Source organism: Dendropsophus ebraccatus, chromosome 5 (genome assembly GCF_027789765.1).
Source record: "Dendropsophus ebraccatus isolate aDenEbr1 chromosome 5, aDenEbr1.pat, whole genome shotgun sequence".
NCBI classification, from domain to species: domain Eukaryota; kingdom Metazoa; phylum Chordata; class Amphibia; order Anura; family Hylidae; genus Dendropsophus; species Dendropsophus ebraccatus.
The window spans coordinates 30,561,990-30,582,427 of NC_091458.1; the positions used below are offsets into that span (position 1 = coordinate 30,561,990).

A 20,438-nucleotide genomic window follows, 5' to 3' on the forward strand; every position below is an offset into this window, starting at 1 on the left:
GGAGAGCGACAGAAGCAGAGGTGAGCGAGCCATCCCATAGAGATACTGTGGGACACAGAGCTTTGACGCAGAATTCCGCTGATTTTACTCAGTGTGAACATACCCTTAGTCCCCCAATCATTTCATTGCTTATAAAGTTTATTGCTCTACCAACCAGTAGAAATTGGGGATCTACTGGCACAGGCAGGCTGTATTAGCAGTTTTGCTATATGCTGGTTGCTGATATTAGGATTATAAAACGGTGGTCGCACATGGTGCTGAGCTGGGCCTGCGGAGAGGTAGCGTGTAGTATTGTATCTTTGCATTAATGGTGCCCAGCCGCAATTCCACACACAACCTATAGACCACTATGGCGCTGTTTCTGGAAGTAAGCAGCTCCTTTCTTCTGTTTCTGTTTGAGCGTCCAGACTAAGCCAGCTCATATACAAAGAGCTAGCTTTTTTAGGGGGGTTGTCCAAGCAACTGAGTATGTTACTGTGTAGTTTTCCTACTGGGAATTTCTACCCACAGTATTCATCAGAATGCAACCACATCAATTACTAAGAGATAAAGTCCATTGTTGTCAATAAATGTTTCCCGTTATATGTATATGCTTCCATTTCATAATATGCATCCATATGTGGAGGACCTTTTGGCACTCCTGACCTGCCTGTTTCAGTAAAAACATGCATTCCCCATGAAGCAACATCTTTTCTTGAAACTCTTCGTTGTCATATTCCTGTTATTTATCCTGGAAATATCTGATACTATGGGTGGTATTACACAGGTCGATGGGGGCCCGATAATACCTGTAAACGAGCGCCAATCTGCTAGATCGGCGCTAGTTTCCTGGGCCTATCACACGGCCCGATAATCGTTCACCAATGGCTGCATGGACTTAGTTACCAATGTCCTTGCAGCCCTTGCTTAGACTATATACATTACCTATCCACGCTCCAGGGCTGCTGCTGGGGTCCGCGTGCTCTAGCTTCAGAGCAGCCTGTCAGCTGACAGGGAAGCTAGAGCGCGCGGGACCCGGGAGAAGCGGACCCCAGGAGCAGCCCTGGAGTGTGGATAGGTAATGTATATAGTCAGTCGCCAGTCGCGCACCGCTATTACACGTAGCGATACGCGGTCGGCGCCCGACAAATATGGGTTCTAACCTATATAAACGATCAGCCGATGATCGTCGTCATCTACTGATCGTTGTACTCATTACACGGAGCGATAATCGGCCGATTATCGTTTCATGTAATAGTACCCTATGACGTATCTCTGACTATCTGACATTATCCAATCGGTGCTGACATTGTCCGACTTTGAAGGCGCACTTCACTGACATGGTAACACTTAGCTATCAGTTTATTTATGCATTTCCTGGAGGAGCAATGGAGGAACGGCACAATACAAAGTACTAAAAAAAAAAAAAAAAAAAAAAGTGCTTCGGAAGAGTTATAGGTAGAGATAAGCGAATTTGCCGTATTAATGAAGCAAAGCACTTTGTTACTTTATCAGCTGGCTGCCTTTGAACTCCTTGCTGCTCTGCTCCGGGTGTCTGGAAAAGCTGGATCTAGTCCTAGGAAACTTCTCCTAGTTTCCCAGAACTAGATCCAGCTTTTCCAGAAACCTGAAGCAGAGCGGCTTGAAGTTCAAAGGCAGCCGGCTGATAAGCCAACTGCGGAGCTAACAAAGCGCTTTACTTCATTAAGACTGTAAATTCACTCATCTCTAGTTATAGGGAACACAGGTGCTTGTTAGAGTTGAGCACACTCAGGTTGGTCCGAACCCGAGCATGCAGCATTTGGTCACTGCTAGGTGTAGAGATTAGATGCAGCCTCCCTAGGGCTGCAGCCAAAGCTAGTCAAATACTGCACACTCAGGTCTAGACGAACCAGAGCGTGCTTGAGTTTGGTTAATCTCTACTGCTTATTAAAACAGACCTTTCAACTTAGGGGGCAAGTCCTCTAATATTTGTCATTACATGTATTGTTACAGATCCCATGTGGGGGGTTATATTGCACTTAAATTACCAAAGCATGGAGAGAGAAGAGCTCCAATTGGTCACTATATAGCCGGTGAAGCCATCAATACTGTCTTGGTTAACCATAAAGAAGAGCTCATAGTTCTGACTCCTTGTCATTTCCATCTAAGTAATATTCATCATCCGTGGTAGTTTCAATGTCTGATTCTGAGGAAACAACAGGCTCGCCCTCATAGATATTAAGAGGTTTTTTAAAATGAGGTCCCTGAGATGAGCCGTCATCAGGTGCCTGACCTACTGGATTTAGTTCCTGAGAAGTACAATATTCTTCAGTTCTCAGGGCAACAGGATTTTTAAGGAAACTTGGCCTCCAAAGCCTGCCCTCAGTGAGTGATCGCTTTACATTGTTTAAGATAGCTTCTTGTTGTTCCTTTCCAAAAATTCCATAATCGAGAGACTTTGAGGTAAACACAGGTTTGCGTTCACAGGTTTCTTCAGGCCAATTATCATTTTCATCTAAAAGTTCTTCTGAAAATCTCCTGTTCCAGGTATCCACACTATAGGGGCTTTTGCCTCTCAAAGTTCCTCCACAGCTTTTTGAAGAAAAACTTCCATCGCTTTTCCTGTTTGAGTCCATGATGTTCTCTCTGCCTTCAGTATTTAAGAGCTTCATGCTTTTTGAACGATACAAATTGGAATTTGCATCATTTCGGCTAATCTTGGGGCTTTCCTGGCCAAAATATTTGTTGACGTGGGATGGATAGTTTTCATTTGGAGAGTAGAACACAGAAGGTGAATCGGCATCATCACCATGGGAACTAGCGTGTCTTGGATTGACACGTTCTTGACTTACATGGTCAGAAAAACTGAACTTTTTTGCATTAATTGGCTTCATTTTCTTCTGGACAAACTCTGAGCAATATGAAGGTCTTATTCGATTGAGATCATTGTTTTTAATAAACGCTGAACTGTTATAATCAGTCTGTGGGCTGGTGTTACTTTCCATGTGTGGGGAGACGTCTTCGGTGTTGTACGACTTAGGCTGATTTGAATCCTTGAAACTTTTGGCTTTGTAGATTGAAGGCAAGTCTTCCCTCAAAAATAAACCTTCATCTAAGGAGCTTTTCTTGGACAAACCACCATCTCTTGCAAAACTGTTATTACTGTTATAGTCTCGCTTGTTGTTTTCATGAAAGTGCATAAAGTCATAACCCGGGGAATGATTGAGGTTATCATAGGAGAATGTTGGCGATACAAAAACATCCTGGGACTCGGGAGGAGAAGGTTCCATGTTCCAGCTGCTGGTGTATATGTTGACCCTATCCCGTGCCATTGCAATGTCTCTCTCTAGAACATTTCTCTCCAGGTCTTGGAGACTGGATTTCTTATTTGGTAAAGTATAATAATAAGTGTTTGAAGAATATCTGGGATGTGGTCTTGAATTTTTATTCATTGGCTCCTCCTTTGATGTATAGTTGTCTTCATTGTCAGAAATGAGTAAGGTACTAAACCTGCTTGCCAAATCATTTTCCTCTTCAGAATCTGTCCTGCTGCTATTTTTCATGAAATTTGATTCTAAAGGAACGATGTTGAAATCTAAGATATGTTCTTTACATGGAACATCTTCCACTTTATCACGGTGTACAGTTTCTGTAATTAATGTTTCTTCAGAGCTTTGGCGACTTGCATCTGGTTCTTCCTTGTAGCGCCTACTTATTTTATGTAGGAGGACACTAGGTGCACTATTTTTCGCTAGAGTCTTATCCGCATTCTTCAGGTTGTTCTTCGTTAGATCGGAGGTAGTCTTGGAGAATTTGCGAGGAAGGCTATAATAGATTGAGACAACTTTTCGATACTCAATTTTATCTACTTCAGTGTAAGAATCATCTGTAAGGCTTCCATAAATTTCTGTATTTTTTACAACTTGTTCACAAGTGTATGTTTCGTGCAGGTGTAAACCTTCTTGAGATGCAAGATCCTCAAAATCTTCTCCTTCCTGGTAGGTTGGGGTCTGGTTATCTTCAGGACTTGACGTGTGAATGACATTTATAGGGATATTGCGTGTGAAAGGTTTTGGTGCCACAAATAAGTGGTCTTTTAGTAATTTTGTTGACTTATTGTATGTGGTAGGTTGGTAAACAATTTTGCTTAAGTTGTCTTGCTCTACATCCTTCACAGTTTGGCTGGTAGGAAACTTTGGGTCTCTGACTTTAGGTGGCTCTATATAATCATTCACTTTATCGTTTGCTTCTTGATCCAATTGATACATCAAAGTTTGGTTTAGGTTTCTTTCTGATTCACCTTCCTGGTGAACTTGGTCAGTGCTTTTTTGATTCGACCATGAAACAACATCCCGTCGATAAAGTTCTGTGAGGTTAGGCTTGGTAAAGGTATCACGGTTTAAAACTCTCACATTCTCAGTTTTAGGATGATCTTGTTTTGGGTGAACATATTCACTTTTAACTTTTGACCCATCATCTTTGTTGTATACTGGTATTCCCTCTACTAATCTTGAATTATTATTATTATTTGAGTCAGACCCACTCTGTCCATTGTACTGACATCTGTTGACAGACTTCACGTTAACAGGTTGTGTATGTACATGAGAAAATGGAGCAGTCTCTAAATTTAAAAAGTTCTCAATTTTATTTTTTGTAAGTGTATCCGCTTGATTTGCTACTTCAGAATCAGCCGTCTTTTTCTCAGTTTCTATCAATGTCCTGTCTAATTGTGAACCATAGGGAAATATAGGTAGTTTTTGTAAAGACTGCCAAGTGCTTAAACCTGATTTCCTCGGTTGTCGAATGGTATCTCGGACATGAGAATGTCCATATCGTGTACTGCTGTCCATGTACAATTCCTTCCTTTCTTCAGGAATCCTTGAAGACTCAGTTTTAGGAACAGCAGACGTTTGGTAACTTCCATCATGTTCCCAACTGTTTTTCTGTAATATAGTTTTAGGATCATTGCCAAAAACATCACTGTCCTGGTCAATTAGATCTGGCAAAGAGGATGAATTCCTTTTCTTATACTTCAGAGTATCTGACGTAAAACCTTTTGTGTGGTTATACTTTGACTGCTTGTCAGTCAGTCTTTCCGCCAGATATGAGCCTGTGGGGTAACTTGTCTTTTGGTCCAGCTTTTTGAGTATTCCTTCTTTTGCTCTGCCATAAGATGACATATATGGCCTTTGTAGATATTGAAAAATTCTAGAACCCAAGGTTTTTGGTTGATTGGTATTTTGGACACCAGGTTTCTCAGATTTTAAATTATTTTCCAAATCATCAGACATTTTTAAAGATTTTGTTTGACAGACATCATTGGTGGCACCAAAATCTAGAAAATTTTCACAACTCTTGTTGACAAATGTAACGTCAGCATGATTATCCAAAATGTCACTGTCCTGGTCGATTAAATCTGGGAGAGAGGATGCATTTCTTGTCTTAAACTTCAGTGTATCAGATTGAAAGCCTTTGTGGTTATCATTTGATCCCCTCCTCCTATTCATCCAGGCAAATCTTCCCCTAATATCTGTGGTGTTATTAAACAAACTAGATCTTTTATAAGTCAATGCGTTTTCCCGATCGTTGACTTTTGAAGATTTAAATCCCATATAAGGAGGAGGATCAATTTTATAGGACTTTCTAGATTCATATGAACTGGACAGTTTAATGGGATCTAATGATCGATTACCATCAGGCTTTTCTCTTTGTTGCGTGAAGCATTCTTCTTGAGTACTGGCATCATGGTCTACAGAAATGGATGAGCTAGTTTTGCTAGAGTAAGGGAAGACATTTTGAGCGGAAACATCCAAGATCTCTGATTCTGATGTGTAACTAGAGGATACTTCAAGGGGAGTAGGATCTTGGAAAGTAAAATCTATAGGAATGTCTTTATTTTGGATATCGGAATGTTCATGGTCCACCTCCATTTTACACTCTTCAATTATTACATCTGTTTTAGTAGAAAAGTCCTTGGTTTGCAGACTGAGGTTATATAGATCACTAGAAGCTTCTGTTTCATCATGTAAATGATCTGTTGCACTAGTATTCAGTTCTTCAGATAAATCACTCTCCACTTCCATAGGTTCTGTTTCCTTGTCATTGCTGCTCAAATTTTCAACAGTTTTACTCATTTCATTTTTATTCAAAGAATTTTCCTTATATTCTCCATCTCCGTACCTTTCGTAACAGATGGTTTGTTTAACTTCCGGACCAAGGTCGGGAGAATCGGTTTTGTAATATCCAGTGGCTCTATTACCTGCATTGTTCACAGATGAGGTGTTTGTGTTGGTGTTATTACTACTACCTTGATCTGAAGTGGACTCTGGTACTTTTGGTGTTTTTTTGTACTTGTATAGATCAAAAACTCTGCTGTGAAAACTGGATCTACCAAGATTTGTAAGATCCAAAGCAGATTGTGCTCTGAAAGGTCTACCGGTCTCTGCAGGTTTCCCAGAATTATATGCGTTATTCCATTTGATAGACATGACAGGCATCCTCTTGGACTTATGGGGTCTTGTTCTCTCCAGGTCTACGCCTGGAGACGACAGATGCAAGCTACTCGATGAAAACGAAGGAGATGACCTCGAGGATGTATTGATTACGGATGAAAAAAGTGATGGGCTCTTCTGGTGAAAGTTTTTTTTGGAGGCCTCTGGTTTGGAAGCTGAGCGTTGTCTATTCGAGTACATTTCATAAAAATTTCTTGGCTGGTACGTGGCGTATGTTGTATGCGTCTCCTCAAGTGATGGCGTTTTCCTTCCATTGTGAGAAGATAAACTGCTGTACATTTTTTTAGGCTCTGATGTACTATGGAGCGAACCTTCTTTGCCATATTGCCTTCCATGATTATAGCCTGATAGTCTGCTAGTCCTTACGGTTTGGTTGTGACTCTGTTCTTGAGCAAGTTTTTGGTCCAGATCCCCTAAAACTGAAACAAACAACAATTTAGTTTAGAGAACGTTTGCTCACTAAAGCTTTTTTTTTTTTTAAAAAAAAGAAAAGTTTACTGCTGTGGACAAGGCTAAACATGCAGTACCTTACAAGATACAAAAAGCTTCAGGGATTAAACAAAAGCCTATACATTAAGCATAACTTGGCTAGTACTCCCTAGACATGGCAATGCTCATTGGAATTATCCATACATAAAGGAATGTATGAGTCACAGTCATATAAATGCTGTTGTCTAGGTTTGGCAACTCTAGTAGATTGCTGCACACACAGTTCTAGCCAACAATGTAATACACACAATATTAAAGTGTTACTGTAAATATCCGTCTGACATGTCGCAATCTGATCCCTGGACAGTGAAGCAAGTGGCAACGTGCTTCAATCTCAGCACAACGCTCACTTTGCCTGATTGCAGGAGACTAAATGTAGGCTGTATCCATGTTTCCTGGACTTCCTATGGCTGCATCCAAATTCTTCAGCCACCGGTAGTCAATTTTGGAAGGATAAGACTCGAGCGTACTCGAGTTTTGCTCATCTCCATTAAATAGCCTTGTAAATACTTTAAAGGGGTTATCTACCCACAGCTCACTCCATACATGTCATTATCTTTTCAGTCTACTTCCCCGAGTTCTGAGTTGCTGCTTTCTGCTGAAGACATGGAAAACTGTGTCTGAGCTGTTCATTATGTCTCCCCCTTCTTCTTCCTCCCTTCAAAGATGGCTTATGTAAACAGTGTCCCTGGCTAGCTAATTCTGCACTCTGCAATGACAGGAGGATTAATGTGAGGTCAACTTGTTGGTGACCTCACAGTGATCAACCCTCCCGGGATCACAGAGAGCAGTGACAGGCAGACAGAGAGGCTGTTTACATGAGCCATCTCAGAAAGAAGGGGACAGGAGAAGGACAGAACAGTTTTCTGTTTCCTCAGCAGAAAGCAGCAGCTCAGAACTGGGAGAAGGAGACTGATAAGGTAATGACATATATGAAATAGTCTCCAGGAATGTGGATGATTCAGCATGTATTTTACCTAACAGGATAACCCCTTCAAGGGGAATTAGAGCCTGGAGCTAGATTGGTGGTATGACTACTAAGGGCCCTATTATATGGAAATATTATTGGTTGAAAAATTGTTATATAGCTCAAATTTAAGAGATAATCTTTCCGTGTTTATGCAGGCAGTGATCAAACTAAAGAAAATGTTGTTGATAGCATCTTTTAAGCTGACCATAAAATCATTATTAATCATTTGCAAATCTTTCAGTGTAAGTACACTTTGTTAGTTCGTTATTACGATCATTACATACTAGGTATACATGCTAGAGTATATGAACAATCGTAGTTACAACCATAATTGTGATCGTAACAAATGACTATGGTTCTTTGTACTATGGTGAACTATTATGGTTAAAGCGCTTGCTTGCAATCATTTATCAGGGGGGGGGGGGGGTACATTTACCTGGAGCCACATTTATTTTGTAAGCAGTCGTTACTGAACTACTAACCTTGAAAAACTTCCCTCTCCAGTTGGGTGGAGGCCTTTGTGCTGTCATTATCTCTTCCCTTGTTTTGCTGTCCTTCAAAAAATCCAGCAATCTGTTTTACACTTCTTGCAGAATGGTAGATATCAAACTGTAAAAAAGAAAAAAAAAAAAAAAGGAACAAAGTAAGTAACAAACCAATCAGATTTGCTCCAGTTTTTTGAAGGAACCTGGTGGTTATATATATATATGTGTGCCTCTTGACAAAACATATCTTTATATTTTCTATATTCTGCAGTGCAATCGTATATACTGTATGTAAATAAGCTGCACTATGCATTAAGCAACAGGGCATTAAGCAATTGTTGACATGAGGACAAGTCTGATCTAATGCAGTCTGAACCTGTCAGGTTGGTTGTGCTGCCCTCGATGAGGGTGGCATAATATAGTGACACACTTTTCAGCAGTCTTTTGCTTAAGCTGATATGTACAGTAGGTTAAAATCACATTTGGAAACACAGTATATATCCAGTGTGCTAGAGAACAGTGCCGGTTATACACTAGGTGCCTTTGACCCCACCAATGACTGACAGATTTTCCCCAAGTATAGAGAAATAGAGAAACCCATCAGTCATCGGTGGGGGCAGCAGCATCTAATGAATAATGGTGACTGTTCTCTGACCATGTGCCCCAAATGTGATTGTAATCTTATATAAATTTCAGCATCAGCTGAAAACCACATATCGGTTGCTATACAATGCAGCATAACCAACCTGAATGCTTCCCTTTATTCAAGCTCTTCTTTATTTTTTTAAGTAACATTTATAAAATAAAAATAAAGTGCACTTACACCATGGTCACCAGCAAAGGAAACAGCAGCAGTAGACAATAGGCTACAAGAGTACAAACAAAAATGGGAACTGATCCCACCCAGCAGGTGGGGCACAGAGAGTTGGCGATCATGCAAAACAGACAGGAATATTATTTTGGAACAAAAGATATACAACAGCAAACTAACATACAAACCAACAACAAAAGTTGTGGGAAAGCCTTTGATACAGTTCCCCATAAAGAGCGGATTGAGAAGTTAGAGAAAATTGAGCTTAGTCCCTGGATAGCTCAGTGGATTTGTGGTTGGCTGAAGGATAGATATTAGAGGGTTGTTAGTAATGGTGGATATTCCAAGCAGAGACTTGTGGTGGCCACAAGGGACTGTTCTGGGTCCTATTATTTTTGTGTTTATTTTATGTTTGTAAGTGACAAAGGAGAAGGTTTGGTAGGTAAGGATAATGATATAGGAGAAGGTTTGGTAGGTAAGGATAGTGACATAGGAGAAGGTTTGGTAGGTAAGGATAGTGACATAGGAGAAGGTTTGGTAGGTTAGGATAGTGACATAGGAGAATGTTTGGTAGGTAAGGTTAGTGATATAGGGGAAGGTTTGGTAGGTAAGGATAGTGACATAGGAGAAGGTTTGGTAGGTAAGGATAGTGACATAGGAGAAGGTTTGGTAGGTAAGGATAGTGACATAGGAGAAGGTTTGGTAGGTAAGGTTAGTGATATAGGAGAAGGTTTGGTAGGTAAGGATAGTGATATAGGAGACTGTTTGGTAGGTAAGGATAGTAATATAGGAGAAGGTTTGGTAGGTAAGGTTAGTGACATAGGAGAAGGTTTGGTAGGTAAGGATAGTGACATAGGAGAAGGTTTGATAGGTGAGGTTTGTCTGTTTGCTGAAGACACAAAAGTGTGCAATAGGGTTGATATCCCTGGAGGTGTCAGTAATATGGAAAATTATTTATCTTTGCTAGATAAGTGGTGCAAACAATGGAAACTGCAGTTCAATGTTTCCAAATGTAAAATAATGCACTTGGGTAGGAGGAATCATCTGAGTATCATATTAGCAGTTCTGTGTTGTCAAAGACTTTAGAAGAGAAGGATTTAGGGGTAGTAATTTCTGACAGCCTTAAAACGAATCACCAATACAACAAAGGCAGTAGGGAAAGCAAATCGTATGCTGGGGTGTATAGCTAGAGGTATAACCAGTAGGAAGAGGGAGACTGTGATCCAGTTCTGGAGACCTCACCTAAAAAAGGATATTGATAAAATAAAACGGGTCGAAAGACCCGTTTTCTGATGACCCTTTAGGGATCTAAATCTGTATAGTCAGGGGGAAAGGGGGCATGATTAAAAACTTAAAATATGTCAACCATTCCTCTAAAGGAGAGGTACATAGTCTGGAATTACAACCTGCAAATTTGTATCATAAAGCATGATGCAGTTAAAAAGTATTTCATTCTAAGGTACATAGGAATTTCTCTCTGGCTTGGTCGAAGGTTACAATTTTATCCTCTAGGTTAGTTTCCTGTTTATGTGACCTTAAACTTTCTTTTCTTTTGCAGAGGACATGGCTTTAAACACGGACCTTGAGAACAATTGTAAAACATTTATTCACCTTTTTGTTCACGTCAGTGTTTGGCTGTAACTGGCCACTGATAGAGTAGATGCCATGCCTGAGGAGGAGAATGGAGTATTATCATCATCATCATTACTACATGATAAAACATTAGTAGTTTCATGTATTAAAAGCAAAGGCAAAACAAAGCAAGAAAGTGAATTATGAAATAACAGTACACAATTATATACTGAAACCCAAGTAACTCTTACCTCTAGGTATTTTTTAAATGGGTTATCTAGGATTAGAAAAACATGGCTGCTTTCCTCCAAAAACGCTGCTAAGCCTGTCCTCCGGTAAAGCTTCTTTCAATTCAAAGAAACCTAGCTGCAATACCACACACAAACTGGAGAAAAGAGCGGTGCTGTTTCTGAAAGAAAGAAGCTATGCTTTTCTAATCCAGTATAACCCCTTTAGGTACAGAGTACTGATCCACTCATAAAATGTCTTTATAAAAAGGTCCAAATCTTCTGTATAGAAAGAGCTGAATGATAACTCCCCCAGTCGTGGCTACAAGTAGATAAAAGGTTATTATTTACTCCATCTAACTAGGGGATTGAATCTGTGAAAAGCAAATAACTATGACGGCTATAAAGATATATTATGTAGTTAGATATACTAAAAAACAAACAAAACAAAAACCCCACACAACATAAAATAATATCCAAGAGTAGACGTGCGATCACCAGGGCAGGTGTCTTGTCTATCCGTCACCTGTAAACTGTACTTTCTAACCCCCTCGCTTCCAGGGTTCCCGTCAGCGATAAAAACAAACAAACAAAAAAAGCAATTAAAAGTAACAGTAGATAAACATATAAAGAAATAAGTTTCAACAGTACCGAGCATGCGGGAGCATCACCTTGAGATTCTGTTTCAGCAGGGAGAAAACTCCTCTATAAGAACGTCTTCTGTAAACCTATAAACCATCCCGAATGACTCCCTGAGCGGAGATGAAGCCAAATCACAGACACACAAACTCGGAGTGCCTCATGATGGGTGTCCTACCCTGCCTTCCAGCGCTCCAGAACTTTTTTTTTTTTTCTTAATAATTGAGAAGATCTTGAGGGAAAGGCAGTGACGCGTATAAGCTGTCAGTCATCTGAGCAATCAGGTTCTTACTTGCTTTAGTATGAATTGATCGCCAAAACCCAGAGCAGTGGTTAACTATAACTAAGCAACGCGGGGAACCAAAACATTTATTAGATACAGGGCGAGACCTGTGTGCATACCTGCTAATGCTGACCATGGCCTACATAGAATAACTGACTTGTCTGTAAGGTAATGTACACAATCAAAGTATTCCTGATACTTCATTGTCTATCCTGAGAATTGGTCATTGATGTTTCTTTGGTTGATGTAGGACCTCTGGGACCTACACTTCTTCTCTTCTCTAAGCTCCGTGTACCCTATACTTACTGCACAGATATGGCTGCATGACCTTATGGAAGCTGGGCCGGGTACAGATGTTCATGAAACTCAATGTCATTCATGTAGGGCAAGCTGCAGTATCATGCACAGCCCCCTGTAAGGGAAAGCTGCAGCATCAGGCACAGCCCCCTGTAAGGGAAAGCTGCAGCATCATGCACAGCCCCCTGTAAGGGAAAGCTGCAGCATCATGCACAGCCCCCTGTAAGGGAAAGCTGCAGCATCATGCACAGCCCCCTGTAAGGGAAAGCTGCAGCATCAGGCACAGCCCCCTGTAAGGGAAAGCTGCAGCATCATGCACAGCCCCCTGTAAGGGAAAGCTGCAGCATCAGGCACAGCCCCCTGTAAGGGAAAGCTGCAGCATCAGGCACAGCCCCCTGTAAGGGAAAGCTGCAGCATCAGGCACAGCCCCCTGTAAGGGAAAGCTGCAGCATCAGGCACAGCCCCCTGTAAGGGAAAGCTGCAGCATCAGGCACAGCCCCCTGTAAGGGAAAGCTGCAGCATCAGGCACAGCCCCTGTAAGGGAAAGCTGCAGCATCAGGCACAGCCCCCTGTAAGGGAAAGCTGCAGCATCAGGCACAGCCCCTGTAAGGGAAAGCTGCAGCATCAGGCACAGCCCCCTGTAAGGGAAAGCTGCAGCATCAGGCACAGCCCCTGTAAGGGAAAGCTGCAGCATCAGGCACAGCCCCCTGTAAGGGAAAGCTGCAGCATCAGGCACAGCCCCTGTAAGGGAAAGCTGCAGCATCAGGCACAGCCCCCTGTAAGGGAAAGCTGCAGCATCAGGCACAGCCCCTGTAAGGGAAAGCTGCAGCATCAGGCACAGCCCCCTGTAAGGGAAAGCTGCAGCATCAGGCACAGCCCCCTGTAAGAAAGAGCTGCAGTAACAGGCACAATCCCTTTTAAAGTGTCACTGTCATTTAATTATTATTATTTATTTTTTTTGCAGAAATCAATAGTACAGGCAATTTTAGTCAGTACAGGGTTTATTATTAGGCAAATATGCCATTATCTGCATTCAAAAAGACTTTCCCCAGGTCCCCCCCTCCCTCTCATCCATTATCAGGAAATCTCGACTGTTTTACATCAGTCGGATCCTGTCTGTTCTATGAAGAGGGGAGGGGAAAGGAGGGAGATTAGTCGCCAGCAGAGAGCAGAGAACAAAGGATTACACAGCGGGACCTGTATGAAAGCCAGTATTCAGAGGTCAGTGCTGACTGTCAGAGGAGATAGCCGGTGATGTAGCTGTAAATTAGCTCTTTGTTGACCTGTTTTGGTGCCTCATCTCCCTCCACCCCTCCCCCTCCATAAGAGAACCATGAAGACAGGGGGGAGAGCTTCAAACTGCTTTTTAATGATAAAAATGCATTTTTCGGCTAATTACAAAGCTTCTTAAAATCGCCTGTACTATTGATTTCGGCAAAAGAAAAAAAAAAGTAAATGACAGTGACACTTTAAGGATGAGCTGCAGTGATGGGTACAGTCCCCTGGTAAGGCTAGGTTCACACTGCGTTTTCAGAATCCGTTTAACGGATCCGTTTTTTTTAACGTCCAGAAAAATAGGGTCAGCAACGTTTTTTGGTCCGTTTTGGTCCGCCAAAAAAAACGGATCAGTTTTTTTTTATAATGGAAGTCAATGGAAAAACGGATGCACACAAATGAATCCGTTTTTTGCAATCCGTTTTTCATGCGTTTTTTGCAAAAAACGGATGCGTTAAACGGATGCTGAAAACGCAGTGTGAACCTAGCCTAAGGACAGCTGTAGTATTAGGCACAGCCTCCTGTAATGATTAGCTGCAGTATCAGGCAGAGATGCAGCATCAGGCGCAGTTTCCTAGTCTACTTTTATCAAGTTTAAAGTGATACTGTGATTTGCAGTACCTTTTGCCATGTCCTCAGCAACTCCTGAGACCCGCTGCAATATAGAGATGAAGCCTGGGTAAGTGCGCAGCAATGCACTCCCCTCCCCAGCTGGCAGAACATTCAACTTGTTCACTCCAAAAACTTTGATGAAGTGAACGATTAACAGCTGAAGAGAGAGACACGTGTCGGGGAAATGTCAGAAGTTACCTAAAATTACAGTAACACCCTAAGGTGTATGGCAGGACCACATCTGATGAGCATCTCGCCTCAGGCAGCAGATTACACAAGCCACCCGATTCTGCAGAAATTAGCCATGGCAGGAGAAGTCTTCATGATGGTCTGAGGCGAACAGAGAAGAAAAGGGAAGCCAACAAGATGTGAGAAGACGTCACCATGGGAGTCACTAGGCAGGGCTCCAGACTAAAAAATTTACCTAGGAGCCATTGGCTCCTAACCTGAAAAATTTAGGCGCCAAATAGAATATTTGGTCGCCAACATTTTAAGCCATGTAAAATTAATGTTATGTTACATGGGACTTACTGTGTGCAGAGGCCGCGGCAGCCTCCTCCTCCTCCTCCTCCTTTAGATCCTTTCTTTTCTTAGTTTGAAAATGTTCAACATGGAAACTTGCAACTTGACAACCATATACAGTCTGACAACCATATGCAGTCTGACAACCATATACAGTCTGACAACCATATACAGTCTGACAACCATATACAGTCTGACAACCATATACAGTCTGACAACCATATACAGTCTGACAACCATATACAGTCTGACTCAGTACTTCAGCCTCACTTGGCTAGCCTTTTAATGAGGCTTACTCTTCTGAACTTGAACTTAAAGGGAACCTGTCACCCCCGGTGACGGGGTGACAGGCTCCCAACCCCCCTATACTCACCTCATTGCGCCGGGTCCCGCTTCTGAAGATGGTCGGGTCACGGAGATCTCAGCCGCTGCAGCCCGGCGTGCGCTGAGAGATGAGTCCAACGCTCATAGAGAATGACGGGAGAGTCCAGTGCTCCGTCATTCTCTATGAGTGTTGGACTCATCTCTCAGTGTGCGCGCCGGGCTGCAGCGGCTGAGATCTCCGTGACCTGACCACCTCCAGAAGCGGGACCCGGCGCGATGAGGTGAGTATAGGGGGTTCTAACGGGGGGTTGGGAGCCTGTCACCCCGTCACCGGGGGTGACAGGTTCCCTTTAAAAGCTTGCAACAGTCTATACATACTGAGCTAGACTTATGACTGCAGCCATAGTGACCCCCCACAAGATGTGTATATAGATAGATATATCTCTCACCTAGTGACTAATGCAAGTGACCCCCTACAATACAGACACCTGAGCGGCCCTGATAATAATAATTGTGCATATATCTCCCAGTGTCTGCAGCCAGTTTGCCCTACACTTATAGATGGCCCCCTCCCCCCATTATAGATGCCCCCTCCTCCCCCCCCATTATAGATGCCCCCTCCTCCCCCCCATTATAGATGCCCCCTCTTCTCCCCCCCTTATAGATACCCCCTCCCCTTATAGATGACCCCCTCCTCCCCCCATTATAGATGCCCCCTCCTCCCCCCCATTATAGATGCCCCCTCCTCCCCCCCATTATAGATGCCCCCTCCTCCCCCCCATTATAGATGCCCCCTCTTCTCCCCCCCTTATAGATACCCCCCTCCCCTTATAGCTAGCCCCCTCTCCCCCCCCTTGAAGATGGCCCCCCCTCTCCCCCCATTATATATGCCCCCCCTTCTCTTCCCCCCATTATAGATGCCCCCCCCCCCCTTCCTCCTCTATGCTAAGCAGTATTTAAAAAAAAAACAAACACACAAACTCACCTGACAACCCGCTCCCCCGGCGATCCTCTTCTTCTTCAGGCGCTGTCCCCGGCTGATGCGCGGCTGCAGGGGGCGTCCCATCCTATCCCCGGCAGCGCGGCGCGTCAGTGAGCTCCCTGTACGCCGGGGCTGTGACTTCTGATACAGGAAGCGTCTCTGACGCGCGCTTCCTGTGCCGGAAGTCAGGGCCCCAGGCAGCTCACTGATGCGCCGCGCTGCCGGGGATAGGATGGGACGCCCCCTGCAGCCGCGCATCAGCCGCGCATCTTAAAGAGACAGCGCGCCGCCGCCGGGGCCAGTCGCAAATGGCGCCCAGATGAATAAATCTGGGCGCCATTTGCAAAATATCAGTCGCATTGGCGACCATTTTGGTCGCCATCTGGAGCCCTGCTAGGTGTAACTGCACTGCTGTCACTATATAGGGGAAATGTTGGATTCAGGACTGTTTTATTTAGTAGAAGTTTGGTTGGCATTATTTGGTCATTTGGCAGTGGTATTATGTGGTTAGGATCAGGGAAGAGCGAACCGGCCGAGGTTCGGGTTCGTATGAACCTGAACTATCGGCTTCTGATTCCCGTCTGCCCGCTCCGTGGAGAGGGTGGATACAGCCTGAGGACCACCTAGAAAACTGGGATACAGCCTCAAGGTTGTATCCACCCTCTCCAGCGGGAATCAGTGGCCGATAGTTCAGGTTCATACGAACCCGAACCTCGGCTGGTTCGCTCATCGCTAGTTAGGATGTGGCAGTATTATTGGTTATACTGGCCTTGGTATACCAAGTTTATTCAGTCAAAGTATGGTGATAATATTTAGTCACTATGGGGTAGTAATATGTGCTCATGGTGTGGTGGTATTATTTGTCCTTTATGCAATGCTGGTTCCAGTACAGAGGGTTTTGCCCAATACCAGTATGAGGGTAATATGTATGGTAGTATTTGTTCCTTGTGTAGCAGTGTTGAGGCCATTTTAGTATTTGCCTTAGGCAGCAGAGAAGCTATCACCCACTCTAATGTATGGGCGCATTTACTAATAGTGAGTGTCTATAAGGATTGCATAGGCAAAAGAAGATTTAATCTTTCAAAACCACCTTTGAACTTCGAACCTTGCAGCACAGGAAGTAGTTAATTAAAAATATAGAAGAATGATCTCATAAAAATATAAATGACTACCAATTTTCCATAAAGAATGTCATTTCATTACCATCCAGGTATATACAGTAAGCAGTTATATATATGTATGTGGATGCTCTCATCGTCTAGTCACGCTTTAACTCGTGACTGGCAGGACAATACTTATTTTTGCTCACTGGAGTCATAGATTACTTTACATAAACAAGCGTAATAATAATGATTTCATATCTTTTTCACGAGCCTCTCTGACCTATATACTGTACAGTATAGTCAGAACTATTTACAAGTCATGAGTCCAATGATCATTCTCCAGGGTCATATAGTTTATGGTCTAGGCGAGTTGGGGAGTGTATAGGAGGCGTATGACATTTCCACCGTATTGATATATTTCATGACTGGCTGGTTAGTAACTAGAATGGAAGCTGGTCTGTCAGTGCCGACAATATGAAGGATGCCCCCTACTGAGAGGATAATGTCTGACTATGGTATACTAGGTGTATTGCTATGCTGCATAGGCACCAATGAGCTTCTGCTAGTTTTACTGGTTGATGGCACTAGTAAATGGGGGCATACACTATCAGGACTCATCAGGGTTAAATGGCTTTTCTATGACTTTTATACTGATGGCCTATCTGACAGGCCATGTATAGAAGAAAAAAATTGGGTGATGTGACTTCTGATTAGCCACTAATGGGAGCTCCAGTGAGCGCTGAAATCTCATCTTTACCTGGCACAGTGCCATACATCTAATAGTGGTTATACCTGGTACTGCAGCTTAATCACATTCATACCAGGCACAGCCACTACGTGATGTACTGAGTTGTGCCTGGTAAACACATCAGAGGACCGCAGCCCCTTTAATTAGCTAATTGGTGGGGACAATCTCAAGTCAGACCTTAGGGATTAGCAGCAGGTGAGTACACATTTTATGATGTTACACTGCCACACTATTCACTTAAAGGGAACCAATCACCCCGAAAATCAATGTAAAGACAAGGATATGTGCTGATAGATCACCCAGCACACTTCCCAAATATGCCCCTGTAACCTCTGTGCCCCCCTCAATGAGACAGTAATCTTACTTTCTTCTTGTCACGCGCTGTATGTAAATTTTTGCTAACTAGTCCGGGTGGGCGTATGTAGTCCTGGTGGGCGTATGTAGTCACGGTCCGTGGGCGTATCTACTCACGGTCCGGGGGCGTATGTAGTCGCGGTCTTCGGCTGTAATCACGCCCAGAGGGGCGTGATTCGGCGGCTTGCGGTCCAGTGACGTCATCCGGCGGCTTGCGTTCCGCGTCGCGGCCGCGCCGACGTGTTCGGGAACCCGCGCATGCGCAGTACGTCAGCGTCGTCTCCCGCCGTACTGCGCATGCGCGGGTTCCCGAACACGTCAGCGCGGCCGCGACGCGGAACGCAAGCCGCCGGATGACGTCACTGGACCGCAAGCCGCCGAATCACGCCCCTCTGGGCGTGATTACAGCCGAAGACCGCGACTACATACGCCCCCGGACCGTGAGTAGATACGCCCACGGACCGTGACTACATACGCCCACCAGGACTACATACGCCCACCCGGACTAGTTAGCAAAAATTTACATACAGCGCGTGACAAGAAGAAAGTAAGATTACTGTCTCATTGAGGGGGGCACAGAGGTTACAGGGGCATATTTGGGAAGTGTGCTGGGTGATCTATCAGCACATATCCTTGTCTTTACATCGATTTTCGGGGTGATTGGTTCCCTTTAAAGGAGTGTTATGTAGAAAGAAAAAAATATCCATCTACACAGTTTTGTAACATTTGTGGACAGCAGAGATTCATCAAACACGAGTGCTGTCGGCGTAGATCTAGAAAAACAGCAGAGTGGAGACAGATACTAAAGAGGATGAACCTCAGTCTCAACAGGAATAGCAGCGGAGTTCTTCTTTTATGATGTATGGATCAATATTTATCTGCTCTCTCCAGGTAACACAGATACAAGTATCTCTTCAAGCTCCACACAACTAAAAGGTTCACTTGACTTATTTCAGGTATGTGTACACGCTGCCGGCGGAGGAGTTTAGTTAAGGATTTCATCATTACACATACAGCCTGTAGGTTTACATCATCACCAAATCAAACTAACAACGTCCTGGAAAATCCAGACATGTGACAGCGACAAAACTGCCTTTTTTTTCCCGTTTTAACTTACTGTCTGACCATTACCACGTCTAGGTCTCCATTATATGGTAATATATGCGTCTTTAGACAAGTAAAAGGGTTTTCTGGCTTAAAGTGTACCTGTCATTTTTTTTTAAATTGAACGTGCCAAAAAGGTTTGATCAGTCAAAGTCTGGGTGCCAAGAGGTCCATCGTTTGTTAGAACAAGCCGAGAGAAGCGCTTAGCTAGGCTCTTCTTTCCCAGTCTCTCTCCTTGCAGACTCATTTTATTGTCTATGGTCTATGGAGCCTTCTGCTACAGCAAAGATAGAAGAAGAGCTTAGCTGAGCGCTTCTTATTGTTTGTTAAATCAAATAAGGAGAAGAGCAAATGTTACTTTTGTTTTAAATGACAGCACTTTAAAATTTTTAACATAGATTGGGGTAGGATGTATTTACCAAAACCTTCACCTTCCAAGCCAGTCACCAGTAATCCCCCACCAGCACACAGCTGCATGCTGGATTTGTGTAGAGACATCCTGCTTGCAGGTGTACATAGTACTAAGTTTACTGCATCCCTTTTTTGCACCTCAACCACTTAGCAAGCCTGGCACAGACCCGGAAAAAAAAATAGCAAATTGGGCTCCAGTCTTGCACCAATTTCAAGTCGCAGTTCAGAGGCTGAAAGCCCTGTACCCAGCTAGTCACGCTTTCAGCTGACACACATATACAACTATATCCAGCCTAGAATATACATTATCAGCACCTACATTGGACTGACAATGACTGGCAGGGAAGCAAATCCCTTTGTGCACCTGCAGCAACTCCACAGCAGAAATCAAGCTTCAGCACTATGTGAACATTGTGGCAGGATACATTATACATCACACCATATATAACAATCCATTACCTTTCATGATCCGGTGGCGGTTTTAGAGTTTGCTTTGCAGATTTCCTGAAGGAGAACAAAGAAGCCAAAGGAGAGCGAAGCCTGAGGAAAGAGGGTCCAGAGTTCTTTTGGGGCTGAAAGTTTCTAGATGTTGTCATTCTAGAGGATTCCGGCTCTGAAAGCAAAGACGACATGATTAACATTTTCCCACGATCAATGCAGGAAAGCAGACGCTGGCAGTGATGGGGTTAAAAAAAAAAAAAAAAAAAAAGGAACACTAAATTCTTCCTCAAGAAATTATTTAAAAAAAAAAAAATAT

The 20,438-nt window shown here is 43.3% G+C and overlaps 1 protein-coding gene across 2 annotated transcripts in view; it reads right to left on the bottom strand.

The window, feature by feature from the left end:
• Positions 1-1,593: 1,593 nt before the first annotated feature.
• Positions 1,594-20,438, bottom strand: part of EXPH5 (exophilin 5) — a 75,795-nt gene continuing 56,950 nt past the window's right edge. The window contains exons 3-6 of one of the 2 annotated variants that reach the window (XM_069969766.1): positions 20,141-20,294; positions 10,840-10,897; positions 8,415-8,541; positions 1,594-6,892 (exon numbers count right to left, since the gene is read on the bottom strand). In XM_069969766.1, coding sequence (XP_069825867.1) covers positions 2,097-6,892; positions 8,415-8,541; positions 10,840-10,897; positions 20,141-20,294 — 5,135 coding nt within the window. In that variant the 3' untranslated portion in view covers positions 1,594-2,096. Of the gene's footprint in view, positions 6,893-8,414; positions 8,542-10,839; positions 10,898-11,678; positions 11,784-20,140; positions 20,295-20,438 lie in introns of those variants that run through there. The other variant, XM_069969767.1, reaches the window with a different exon arrangement.